Raw genomic sequence first — 11,905 nt, forward strand, 5'->3', positions numbered from 1 at the left:
GAGTTCATCAAGGACTTTCCCGGCAAGTTCACAGCAATTTCCCCAGTCACATCATCAAACAGCACAACATCAAAGTCCCAAGCAATTTCCCCAGCGTAAACGAGAAACTGTGACCGAATGCCACAAGTTTCGTTCAGTTCCGAGGCTGGATTAATCGCGCAATGTGGTAATATCCAGCCCTGTTCTTTTCAATCGAATCTATATACACGTTTTATTTATATTACATATAATCTAGGTATATACATTACAGACTGGAAAAGACGCACACCATAAAATGGCTAAGCTTTTCGGTCTTTTAAACTATCGTGGAATTTTCGTGCACCTTTATACTTTTCTCATAAACGCAAGCTGATTAAGGAAAATCCTTATTTCATAAACATTTGTATTTATTATTGTACAAGTCAATCTTGAGTCTGCTTCTAGAAGTTCCGTATATCGAACCATTGGTACTTCTTGGGCATCCCCTTATTGTATATGTACTCCAAACATTTTCTTCGCCTAAAAACAGGCAAAACTCGGACCAGAAGATCAAAATCGAAGCGGAGAGGCAAACTTACGGAAATGTGGTGTACTTGTTGCAACCGGCAATCGGATACTCTTGCTTGTAGCACTGCGTTCCGAGGCCTGTGAAGTAAATGTGCCCGACTTGGGTGGAGGTTTTGGTGTTCACCGACTTGAGGCACCTGTAGAAATCCTCATCGCAATCGCAAATCAGGCTGAAAATCGATGGTTTTAAGGTTTTTGCCTCAGCCTTGACTCGGCTCTTACCGTGTGTAAAACGAAGGATTCTCTAGGCCGTACTTGGTGGCGTGTCCTTCAATGATATCCGGACACATATCGTGTGTGCGACAGCACTTGTCTGTATCCCGCTCCGTTCCCAAATCCGCATCGTTTTCCGCTATGTTTCCTGCTCCACACCATTTGGTGCCTAAGCGAGGAGAAATGGTTCCACCCCGCTGCACTCAAAACAACCTGCAAGACTTACCAGGGAATATGAAGAACCAATTGGGAACCCTGCGTTCACCAGACCGTCCCGAGTCATCGTCAATTTCATTCAGATCCACTTCGATATCGTTGTCCCAAATGATTTTAACGCCTTGGCAGCAGGCCACGAGCATTAAGAGGTCGACTATGATGATGGGGCCCATTTTCGAAAATTACCTTCGTTCAACTGATAGTCGGCTCAAAAGTTCATGGTTTTAAATCGCCTCATGAATTCGAATTGTAAATAATTCATCTTATCGTCTGTGTATTTCTGTTTTTTTTTTCGGAAACTTGATTAAGCGCGTCAAAACACAGTGGGTATGTGCCAGTATCGGGAGCATTTGGAGAATAAATTAGAAGAAGTGCGATAGCGCTGATAGTGCGGCCTGATTTCCAGGTAAATTTGCGTTCTATACGATTTTGTGATGCGTGTAAATGGGGAGGTTCGTCCAAAAAAGTCTGAAAGTCATTCCCCGACTCCCTCCCAAGAGTGGAATACGTGGGGCGCCGGTGCATCTTTGGGATTCTTTAGTACAAAATCAGAAGTGATCTTTTTTGCATCAATGTTTTTTAAACATCATTTTCGATGCTTACAAGCTCCAAATTTGAAGTTTGTGAGTCTTCCTTGTTCAAAAGTCGTTCTTAAATGCCCACTCGGCAAGCGCAACGCGCTATAAGTTTCTCTTACTGTTAGATTTTCTGCTAAAATGTTGTATTACATAGACCATAGACAATCCTTTCAAGAACTGAAAATTTGCGCAATGTAATAACAGTTTCATCCATTGAATCTGCAGGTTTATCCAATCGAAACAATTGTTTTAAATTGAACAGTGATTAATTAGACAATGAAATTCTATTTGAATTTTGACGGGAACTCATTGACTGTACGCATAATATAGTGTTCTTGATTCACTAACACGCATTGTCCTTTTCAGCGTAAACATAGCATGGATTATGCAGATGATGAGGCATCTGTGCAACGATCTTTTATTGTATATGCCGCGTGAGGTGTTGGAAAACTTTAAAATCCAAGTTGTCACATATCTCCATGATGTAATATGGGTTTTGACCAGCGACGATTGAATATGAACACGACGACACTTTTATCCTAACAAGGCCAGTGGTTTTTCTACATTTGGGGCGATTTATGTAGTATTTCATGAACTGTCTCTCATTTTAGGTACTATAGCATATTGTATGCTATTTTTCGTTGCTTTTTAATTTGTGTTTTACAAACTTGTTCCGTTAGTCTGACGCGTGGTTTTTGTGAAAAGTATTTTAAAGTTTTCGAAATTGTTCAACTCTAAATACTGAAGTGCGAATCAAATTATATAAGGCGGTTTTGTAAATCCTTTTGAGATTGAGCCCCTTTTTGTGCTTAGAGTTACGTTTATTATTAATGGCTACATTTTATATAGAGTTTGACGCATATTTACGCTTGAGTATATTATATATACTATTGTAAGTAGTTTAACAATATTTTTTGAATTTCTTGCAAGAAATGGACTTTTCCAATATATGTGTATCTTCAATCACTGCAAGTAAACAAGATGAGACAAACTGTTTGTTTACTACCTATTGCTTCCGCCATCCAATCCGTTCCTGTTAAAGTGATTGTCAATACTTTTTTTCGGTTCTAAAGACTCGCATTACTCTTGAATTTTTGCATTTGAGGTGAAAACTAGTAACATTTTTAAAATGGTGTTTAATACAAAAAAGTACGCAATTTATCGCTCTACTTGGCAATAAAAACTAGAACTTTATAGTGTGGCCCGTTCTCTTGCCAGCCACCGAATAAGAGCGGTTCTGAAAACTCGTATAAACATAAAATTTTCTCATTTTGCTTGAAAAATAGTTACGTTTCTAAAAAGATGTTTGGGTACAAAAAAGTACGCAATTTAACTCTCTATCTCGCAGGCAAAACTGGAGCTTTATAGCTCAACTGGTTCGTTTAATACGATCGAGATTCTGAGAGTTAAGTAGGATTAAAAATTTAAATATTCAATGTGCTTTTGTGGTAGATCTTAGAACTGACTGCGTGTGTTTTTCTAACTACTAAAGTATTGTAAAAAATGGCGATTTGAATGCAAAGTTTTCAAGCGAATTTCCGTTTCATTAAAAAGTTCCCACTTTATCTGACTTTAGTGCTTTTGACTAAAGACCAGAGACACTGTTCCGATACATGGTTCCCATATAAATCAAACGCCTCTCAAAATGGGCTTTGAAATTGCCATTCGCCCAATTGTGTAGAATTTAAAATAATCTTCATCAAGTCCAACAGCTGCGCCACTGGGAAAAGAAAAAATATTCATTTTGTCGATAAATATTATGTCTGCATTATACAGGGTGTTTCATAAAGAAGACACTACGTCACACTTTTGATTTTCCAATGTAAATCAACTAGGAGAGGCATAAACAGGGCTACAACCTCTTCTTGACTCGTCTGGCATATATCATTGACATTTTGGCGAATGTTTTATCGCAAAATGGTAAATTGCAATAATTTTAATAAAGAAAGCTAATTACTGCATTTCTATGCTTTCAGAAGACTCTTTTCGGACAACACAAACCGGAGACAAGAAATAGTAGAAGTATTTATTTCCTAAACTGAGGACAAAAATCTCAAAACTGTTGTTAACCAACTCGGACTCATTGAGTAAACATCTAGTTCAGTCGCGTAACTTTGCGTTGCAAAACCAAGCTACATTTGAGATAAATTGGCAATTTTTTCCAATGTGGCAAAACATTGTGTGGTAAATCGTAATTAGCAAACGACAAGGCACATTCATCCTCTCTTTCCCTTCTACTACATGGAACTGGTCACGTAGTTCGTTTCTAGCCCCAGACGGTTTCACCATTTAGTGCAGTTCCGATCAATGCGCGACTGGCTGCTTACGCCTTTCTCGTTTTAACACATCGGCAGTTGAAGCAAGCTGTGACGTCCCGTACCGGGCGCTCGCCATCGGATACAAAGTGACTTGATCAGCTGGAATGCCCCCAGATTCTAACCAATAAAACCCATTGAGTGTGGGAGCAGGGGTCACCTTGAGATTGCACTGTCCAGGTCTAGAGTGATTATTTTGAATTTTTCCAACTCCAAAACAAACCTCACAGTGTCTGTTATTTTTGATAAAGTGGGTTCACATAGGCGTGTGCAGGTAAGTGACTGCCTGCTTACCTGAAGTGTGACATTTTTCAAAAAACTCTTACTTTTGGAGTTTTTGAAAATATCCGTCAGTGGGTCACTCAAAATTCTCGTAAACTTTCAGGCAACATGACAGAATCCGCAGGGGCAAAATTCATAGAAAGGGGGGCCCATAAGGGCAAGGGCATAGCAGTGTTCACCAGTGGAGGCGACTCACAGGTAAGGGCCTCAAAAAGCGGGTTAGTTTGTCCTAATCTCTTTGATTCCAGGGCATGAACGCTGCTGTAAGGGCTGTGGTCCGGATGGGCATTTACTTCGGGTGCAAGGTATACTTCATTAGAGAGGGCTATCAAGGTAGGCAAGTCTTCACTTCACATTCGAAGATACTCAGTTGAACTGGCTTTCAGGTATGATAGATGGAGGCGAATACATCATTGAAGCCAACTGGTCTTCAGTGAGCTCCATTATCCACAAAGGCGGCACCATTATTGGATCAGCCCGGTGCATGGACTTTAAGTAAGTCTTAGGTGATTGATCAAATCTCCTTAATCCGCTAATCGACTTTAATGGCAATTAATGCGATTAGAGTACATAATAGATTTTGATTAATTGCCTAATTTGGTTCTTTTCAGGGAACATGAAGGGCGCAAAAAGGCCGCCTTTAATCTAGTGGAAAAGGGCATCACCAACTTGGTGGTGATTGGAGGCGACGGTTCTCTGACTGGCGCCGATCTGTTTAAGCAGGAATGGTCGGTGCTGCTGGACGAATTGCTGAAAGAAGGCAAAATCACTGCGGAACAGCGCGAAAAGTACAAATCGCTGTTTATTGCCGGTCTGGTTGGTTCCATTGATAACGACTTCTGTGGTACCGATATGACCATTGGAACTGACAGTGCTTTGCATAGGTAAGAACATGTTCATCATTGGGCTATTGCATAAAACTGATTGTTTTCACAGAATCATTGAGGCGACAGACGCCATCGTATCGACTGCTTATTCTCATCAACGCACCTTTATTATGGAAGTGATGGGCAGGCATTGCGGGTGAGTTTTCCCACTTGTCTCCTTAATTTTTCCTGTTAGGAATTTGGGCCAAATATAGTGCACTTCTTTAGGTACTTAGCCATAGTGGCAGCCTTAACGTCCGAAGCGGACTACGTGTTTGTTCCCGAATCGCCGCCTCCAGACGACTGGCAGAAAAAACTGTGCGACAAGCTCGAACAGGTTAATTTTTTTTGGGTATTGAGCTCCGACTAACCAGTTTTGTCCGAGTGAACAACGCTGCCTGGTTGATTATTAATCTATTTTGAAATTTCCCCCCATTTTATTAATACGGTGTTGTATGTTTTTGTGAACACTCTTAACCATTCCAGCTACTTAGCGCTGGTCGCTGCTTTAACCAGCGAAGCCGACTACGTTTTTATCCCCGAAGACCCCGCTCCACTAGATTGGACCGATAAGCTTTGTAGAAAACTGATGCAGGTACTCAATCACTAATATTGCGATTAATATGTTGTGATATTAGATTTATATGTGTCAATCCCACTATCGAAGAATTAATTACTGATTACTGATACTAAGGATCGCGTAACTATTAACGGCACACTACTCTGTTTAGGGGATTGTTTAATCTAAACTGGCCGCTGTGGTTTCAGGAAAGAAACGTCGGGCAACGGTTGAACATCATCATTGTAGCGGAGGGCGCGATTGATCGTAACGGCCAACCAATCACAGCCGAAGACATCAGGAAGGTGGTGGTTGATAATTTGCATCAGGACACTCGCATTACTGTCCTGGGACATGTGCAAAGAGGAGGAAACCCGTCTGCTTTTGATCGGGTTTTGGTAAGAGAAGACTAGTTGCTGCTAGTATCGTTTCTAATTTGGGTTGCCCAACAGGGTTCAAGGATGGGAGCCGAGGCAGTGATGGCGCTGATGGAGGCCGATGAAAACACAGACCCGTGCGTTATTTCCCTGGATGGAAATCAAGCAGTAAGACTGCCGTTGATGGAATGCGTGAAGCAAACAAAGGCGGTCGCCCAGGTATTTTTGGAGGCTTTTGGACTTACTATTGGTTGCCTTGAATTCATCCTCAGGCCATGGTAGATAAGCAGTGGGACAAAGCTGTCCAATTGCGAGGCAAGTCTTTCATGAGGAACTTGTCCACCTATAAGCTGTTAACGCGGTTGAAGCCACCAAAGACCGCATTTGACGAACAGGGGCAAGGCAAAGTAAGTGGAATTTACTACACCAAGGGTGTTCCAACTATGTGTTTTTTTCACTCACTAAGTGAGTTTTGTTAAATGAAACTAACTCATTTTAGAGTGAGGTTTGTATAAATTGCAGTTTTTTCTCATTCAATCTAAATCAATTCTAATTCAAAATCTAATTTCGGTACTTGTACTTGTACTATGTTACTAAGTATTTAGTGCGTAAATGATCCATCCAAATTTGAGTAACTAATCCATAATTTCTTGTTCTGCGCTCCCTTAAGGATCAGAAGCATGGACTTCAGAAGGTATTACAGTTTCATTAATTGCAATGATTCGATTTACACAGCAAACTGGCACTTGTTGCATGTGCCTGTGTTTGCAACTGGTTGTTACTTATTGATTTTGCATTTTCCTCAAAACAAACGATCTAGCGCATTGGTCGAAGTGAGTCAGGACTTTCCTGTTAACCGCTGCACTCAAACAAGACGTTTTCTTCTAATTACTAACCCGATTTTTCTTGATTTTCGGTGGATTTTAGCGAGATACTTTGTGGGGCTCGGTGAGTATTCTTTCAAAAGTACCCCTTTCACACATAACTATAGCTTGCCAAGTTCTTTATTGCTTGTTACGCTTGTTTCTCGCACATTTTTTGGTGTGTAGGTGGCAATTTAGTTTCTAGTTGCCCAGAGAATAGACGTAGGCATAGACGCGCACTTGCGAATTTTAGCCAAACCCAGTGTATTTAGCGTAAGTTACTCGGGTAAAGTTAAAAAAATCCCTAGCTTTCGTTTTGTGCAAGTTTCTGAGCACTGCAGCCATAAAACACTTGCCTCAACGCTCAGGTCTGCACTTTCTGATCTTACCCGGCTTCTACCACCACTCAAAGGGTCTGTAACTGTACCGTTTGTGCCCCTTTTCTAGGAAGGCTACACCATGGCCGTTATGCACATTGGAGCGCCTTGTTGCGGCATGAACGCAGCCGTCCGCTCTTTCGTCCGAAACTGCATCTACAGGGGAGATACAGTGCTGGGCATCCACGACGGGCTGGAGGGGCTCATTGCCGGAAACATCAAGCATATGAGTGAGTTGGTTTGTCCCGTTTTTGGGCAGAATTTCAACACTTGTCGTCATTCCTAAGACTGGTCGGACGTGACTGGTTGGGTGGGACACGGAGGGGCCTATTTGGGCACGAAGCGCACCCTTCCCGGACATCGCATGGGGCTAGTGGCCTCCAGAATGGAGGAGTTTGGCATACAGGCATTGCTGATTATTGGAGGTTTTGAGGTAAAGTACGCGACCAGAAAACGTTGGTGATAATGCGGCGCTTGCAAAAATTCCAGGGCTTTCAAGCGGCTTTGCAGCTGAGCGAAAACCGCGACGAGCATCACGCCTTCCGCATCCCCATCATGGTTATTCCCAGCACCATTTCCAACAACGTGCCCGGAACGGAATTTTCCCTGGGTTGCGACACGGCCCTTAATGAGATCACGGAAATTTGCGATCGGATCCGACAGTCGGCTCAAGGCACCAAACGGAGGGTGTTTGTGATTGAAACCATGGGCGGATATTGCGGGTGAGCCCCGTTAAACATTTGCCAAGGTCTGGAAACGAACCAGTTATTTTCTTCTCAAAGCTACTTGGCTACTGTGGCCGGACTGGCAGGTGGAGCGGACGCCGCCTACATCTACGAAGAGAAATTCACCATCAAAGATCTGCAGCAGGACGTCTACCACATGGCTACCAAGATGTCTGAAGGAGTGCAGCGCGGGCTGATTCTGCGGAACGAAAAGGCCTCCGACAACTACAATACTGAGTTTATATTCAGATTGTATTCGGAGGAGGGCAAAGGCCTGTTCAGTGCCAGGATGAACGTCTTAGGTGAGCAACATCAGCCTGTTCAACTCGCCTAGTTGATTAATCATTAAATGCTGCGCGTAGGCCACATGCAACAAGGAGGTTCGCCTTCGCCGTTCGACCGGAATCTGGGCACGAAGATGGCGGCGAAAGCCGTCGACTGGATGGTGTGCCAGCTGAAGAACAACACGGATCATGATGGTAAAATCAACTGCACAGACCCGAACACCGCCTGCTTGCTCGGTATTGTTAAGCGGCAGTACAAGTGCACTAGTCTGCACACTCTGAAGGACCAGACCAATTTCGAGTGAGTTTTCCTTTTCAAGGGGATTCTGTGTTTTAATTTCACACTGGGGGGTTTGCTTGATTGCTTAGTTTTTTTGCAGCCTATTAAGAGCATTTTAACTTGAAACCTTTCCTCTCAGGGCGATTCTTTAACAGGAAATGCGATTGTGATGACAACTGAAAATTTGTTGATAGCGGAAAAACGCCAATGTTTACGTACTAAAATCTAAAGTTGAGATTGTTCTTGTGACAAACGCGATCGGTTTGGAAAGTTAGCAATATAGCAAATTCAATTTTCTGATATGCAAATGGACTAAAGTCCGGTTAAAAATCTACTATGGGCTTGTTCTTGCAGTCAGCGTATACCCAAAGAGCAATGGTGGTTAAAGCTCAGGCCGCTTCTGCGTATTTTGGCAAAACACGACTCAACCTACGAAGAAGAGGGCATGTACATGTCCATTGAGGACCGACTAGTAGATGCCACCATCTAGATTATGCGCTTTCGTAGATTCGCATCCGAGAAGCTCGGTTCTTAGGAGAATATACTAGAAATACTCCGCATGCTTCGTTTTGGATTCATTCCATGCTCATCTAGGTTTATTTTAATTTCCATGTAGATGATAACGGTCAAAGATTGCTTCCTTTGCTAGGAACTATGTCAGTATTTTCTATAGTTTTCAGGTAATTCCAGGTTGGATTCAACCTGCGGTTGATTGATTGTAGGAAATTATTTATTTATTTGTACTGAGTTATATTCAACTTAACGACTAAGTTGGGATTGTTTGTTTGGCCTTTATAGGCGCCCATTCTACAAGAGTTTTAAGGAAGAATGGCAAATTGACTTACACATATATGAAATTGTATCGTTTATGGAAATTGTTGTAGTAAAAGCATTAAACGTGCCCGTTGTGGTTATTTTGACAAAACCCATGTGAATGTGATAAACACCGCCCATTCGCATCACCCTTTCTAGCTTGATTTGTCGCTTAACGCTATGCACTTCGCCTCACCTACTCCGGTAAGTAGAAATCGCCGATTTCCTACCTCACCGCTAGTTTATCGAGTTTAATAAATACACAATGGTTTTTAGGCATAGGCTTCCGAAGGATCAATGGTGGCTGAAGCTGAGACCTCTGCTGCGCGTTCTTGCCAAGCATGACTCGACCTATGAGGAGGAAGGCATGTATATGAGTATTGAGGATCGCAATCTTCACGAAAGCGCTCTTTAATTTCCAACTAAACGCGCGTAGTTGTGCAATGTTAGCGGGCACAGTTGTTGAGTTTTTTCCTTAACTAGCCCCCTTGGCGGATGAGCGGTAAGCGCAGGGTGGGCACGCTTTAGTTAAAGTTCTTCTAGTCGAAGCAATATGCAGAAGTGACAAAGATAACATAATTAGGCTCTAGGAAATGTTTAGTTACTGTGACGGATTTTTGTTATTGATGCTTTTAACGTATTTTGTTTATTAGATTCTAGCGCCGTTTAACTGTTGGTAAATGTTATGAGAAGTTTTATTGTTCCCTATCATTTAGGAATCCTCAGGACCCAGTAGGTCAGGGCGTTTTTCTAAAAGACAACTGATTGTTTCCCCAGGTCACGAAGTGCGCTTTTGGGATCTGACCTTGCTGAAGGCCAACGTGAAAGAGAGTCGATGGATCGAGCCGGAACTGCGTCCCCAGTTCACTTGGGTGGCTAAGAACAAGCTCAAGCAATTCTCGATGCTGTTTCATCGCTTTGAAGACGCTGAATAAATACATCGATTTAGCGTTCGTGACCTGTGATACTTGTAAATCGTCTGTGATACATTGTGATGTCAGATTTTCAGTAAAAATCTTTGGATATGGCTAGTGGATGTTTGCGTTGACTAATGCGGTAAGTTGAGATTGTTTTTATCGGTTTTGAGCACCTGAGTTGGGTAAATATTGACAATTACTTGAAAACTTTGATTGTTGATGTTGGTTTTTCAGCAAATTGAGCCAGATGGGGCGGGCTGAGTGTGTCTTAATTTGATTATGAATATCCTAAAATAGAAGGTGATGGTTTTTTTTATCAAAATATATTGTTTGGCTTCTATTGAGGCAACTTATCTCCCGTTGAATGCCGCAGACGTGACTCTCTAAACTATTTGAAGAACGCTTTTATAGTTGAGTTTTTTGCTTTCAATATATAGTTCTCCACATTTTATCGTTAACTTCTTGGCGAAAATTCTGGTCTTTACTTAGCTGATTACGGGTCTAATAGAAACCGGGCTTTTTTAAATCAAATTTATTCAACATATAAAACAACAAACACATTTAAAAATCCTGTTAGAAATTAATGTTTTCGGGACATGAGGCCTCCTTTGGGCACCTCATCAGACGTGAGGTCAGCGAATCGGTTGAGGGCCTTGCTGAAGGTTTCGTCGCCCGCTTGAAATTTTTCATTATGTGCCACTATTTCCTGCAAGTTGCTCTCAAAGATCCCGAACCGCTTCTGCTCCTCCTCCTCGGATTCGTAGGCCTTTGAGTGAGTTGACTGAAGGAATTAACATTAGAAAAACTCATGCGCGCCAATCAATGCCGGTATTACCTTCCATTCCGCCCACTTTTCCTGAGCGTCGACTGGACCAACAAGTACAGACATTTTTCAGCTTTCACTCGTTTACGATGAACTTTATACTGAATGATCTAGAACGGTCCGAAATCGGGGTTTAAATATAGCGCAAACCACTTGATTATGATTAGATTAAGTGATTGACTCAATCCACTTGTGGTTGTCCAATGCCGCACCTTTTCCGCTAAAAATCACTCGGATTTTCCATGTAAAAAATGTTTTCGGGACATGTTATGAGCTGATGTTGATTTAGACTAGATTTCATTAGTTTCCAAGTAAATACTTCTAAGTTGATGTATATGTATTGATGCTTTTTTCTATTTCCATCCAGACTTCTTGCATTTTCGCCGCAAAACGTATTCCGGTAAAATCAGTTTTTGCAATCCAATTCAGTTAATTTTTTCGCCATCAGAATAGAGTTCCGGAGAAATATAGACAGAGAGAATATCAGACACTTAGGTGCAAGATTATGCCTAAATTCCATGTTTTCCGTCCTATTTTTGCTCATTTCTCGAAGGCAAAGTGAGCAAGAACGCTCATTGGTACATCATTCTAGACAGAAATAAATGGCCTTTTTAGAAAGTGAACCATGGATGGGGAAATGTTGGCAGTTTTCTCAAAAAAGGCTTGGATTCAAGAAGTTTTACATTTGCGTGGTTTTTTTTTGAGTTGCAAAATCCACTTGAACATAACGCTGCTTTTTTCGAAGTTTCTCAAGAACCATTCTAGCCACAGAATTCGTTTTGGCATCGTTTGATAGAGAATTGAAAAGTCGATTCAGTCGTAACAGTGTGAGTAAGGAAATTCGAATAGTTTTGGCCCAGAAAGCGAAATT

At 41.8% G+C, this 11,905-nt stretch overlaps 3 protein-coding genes and 1 long non-coding RNA gene across 11 annotated transcripts; 2 read left to right on the forward strand and 2 right to left on the reverse strand.

Moving 5' to 3' along the window:
* Positions 1-368: 368 nt before the first annotated feature.
* LOC125504712 (phospholipase A2-like) lies at positions 369-1,233 on the reverse strand. Its single transcript, XM_048667098.1, has 4 exons — positions 986-1,233; positions 769-928; positions 558-716; positions 369-498 (listed from the first exon to the last, which is right to left on the reverse strand). The coding sequence occupies exons 1-4, from the start codon at positions 1,146-1,148 to the stop codon at positions 420-422; spliced, it is 561 nt and encodes a 186-aa protein (XP_048523055.1). The 5' UTR covers positions 1,149-1,233; the 3' UTR covers positions 369-419.
* Positions 1,234-1,275: 42 nt separating this feature from the next.
* Positions 1,276-2,544, forward strand: LOC125504713. The gene is made up of 2 exons (XR_007281666.1): positions 1,276-1,381; positions 1,920-2,544. It is a non-coding gene; the product is annotated as an uncharacterized LOC125504713 (long non-coding RNA).
* A 1,410-nt stretch (positions 2,545-3,954) lies between these two features.
* On the forward strand, positions 3,955-10,325 carry LOC109534379 (ATP-dependent 6-phosphofructokinase). 8 transcript variants are annotated; one of them, XM_048667093.1, is made up of 19 exons: positions 3,955-4,142; positions 4,254-4,348; positions 4,399-4,483; positions 4,537-4,645; positions 4,762-5,034; positions 5,087-5,173; positions 5,245-5,353; positions 5,785-5,973; positions 6,028-6,171; positions 6,225-6,359; positions 6,623-6,646; positions 6,880-6,900; positions 7,263-7,422; positions 7,480-7,625; positions 7,682-7,914; positions 7,975-8,219; positions 8,280-8,502; positions 9,571-9,659; positions 10,072-10,325. In XM_048667093.1, the coding sequence occupies exons 2-19, from the start codon at positions 4,259-4,261 to the stop codon at positions 10,227-10,229; spliced, it is 2,520 nt and encodes an 839-aa protein (XP_048523050.1). In that variant the 5' UTR covers positions 3,955-4,142; positions 4,254-4,258; the 3' UTR covers positions 10,230-10,325. The 8 variants fall into 8 exon arrangements, with proteins under 8 accessions (XP_048523050.1, XP_048523049.1, XP_019755597.2 ...); XM_048667092.1 differs by lacking the exon at positions 5,245-5,353 and adding an exon at positions 5,503-5,611 and having other exon boundaries at positions 3,956-4,142; XM_019900038.2 differs by lacking the exons at positions 5,245-5,353; positions 6,623-6,646 and adding an exon at positions 5,503-5,611 and having other exon boundaries at positions 3,957-4,142.
* A 409-nt stretch (positions 10,326-10,734) lies between these two features.
* LOC109534381 (cathepsin L-like proteinase) lies at positions 10,735-11,094 on the reverse strand (the record flags this gene model as incomplete). Its single annotated transcript, XM_019900045.2, is given in 2 exon segments — positions 10,735-10,992; positions 11,047-11,094. Coding segments are annotated over 2 exon segments (249 nt in total), but the record flags the coding sequence as incomplete, so codon positions are not given.
* Positions 11,095-11,905: the final 811 nt, after the last annotated feature.

This window comes from Dendroctonus ponderosae, unplaced genomic scaffold (genome assembly GCF_020466585.1).
Source record: "Dendroctonus ponderosae isolate FM_Combo_2020 unplaced genomic scaffold, Dpon_F_20191213v2 Dpon_F_20191213_541, whole genome shotgun sequence".
NCBI classification, from domain to species: Eukaryota; Metazoa; Arthropoda; class Insecta; order Coleoptera; family Curculionidae; genus Dendroctonus; species Dendroctonus ponderosae.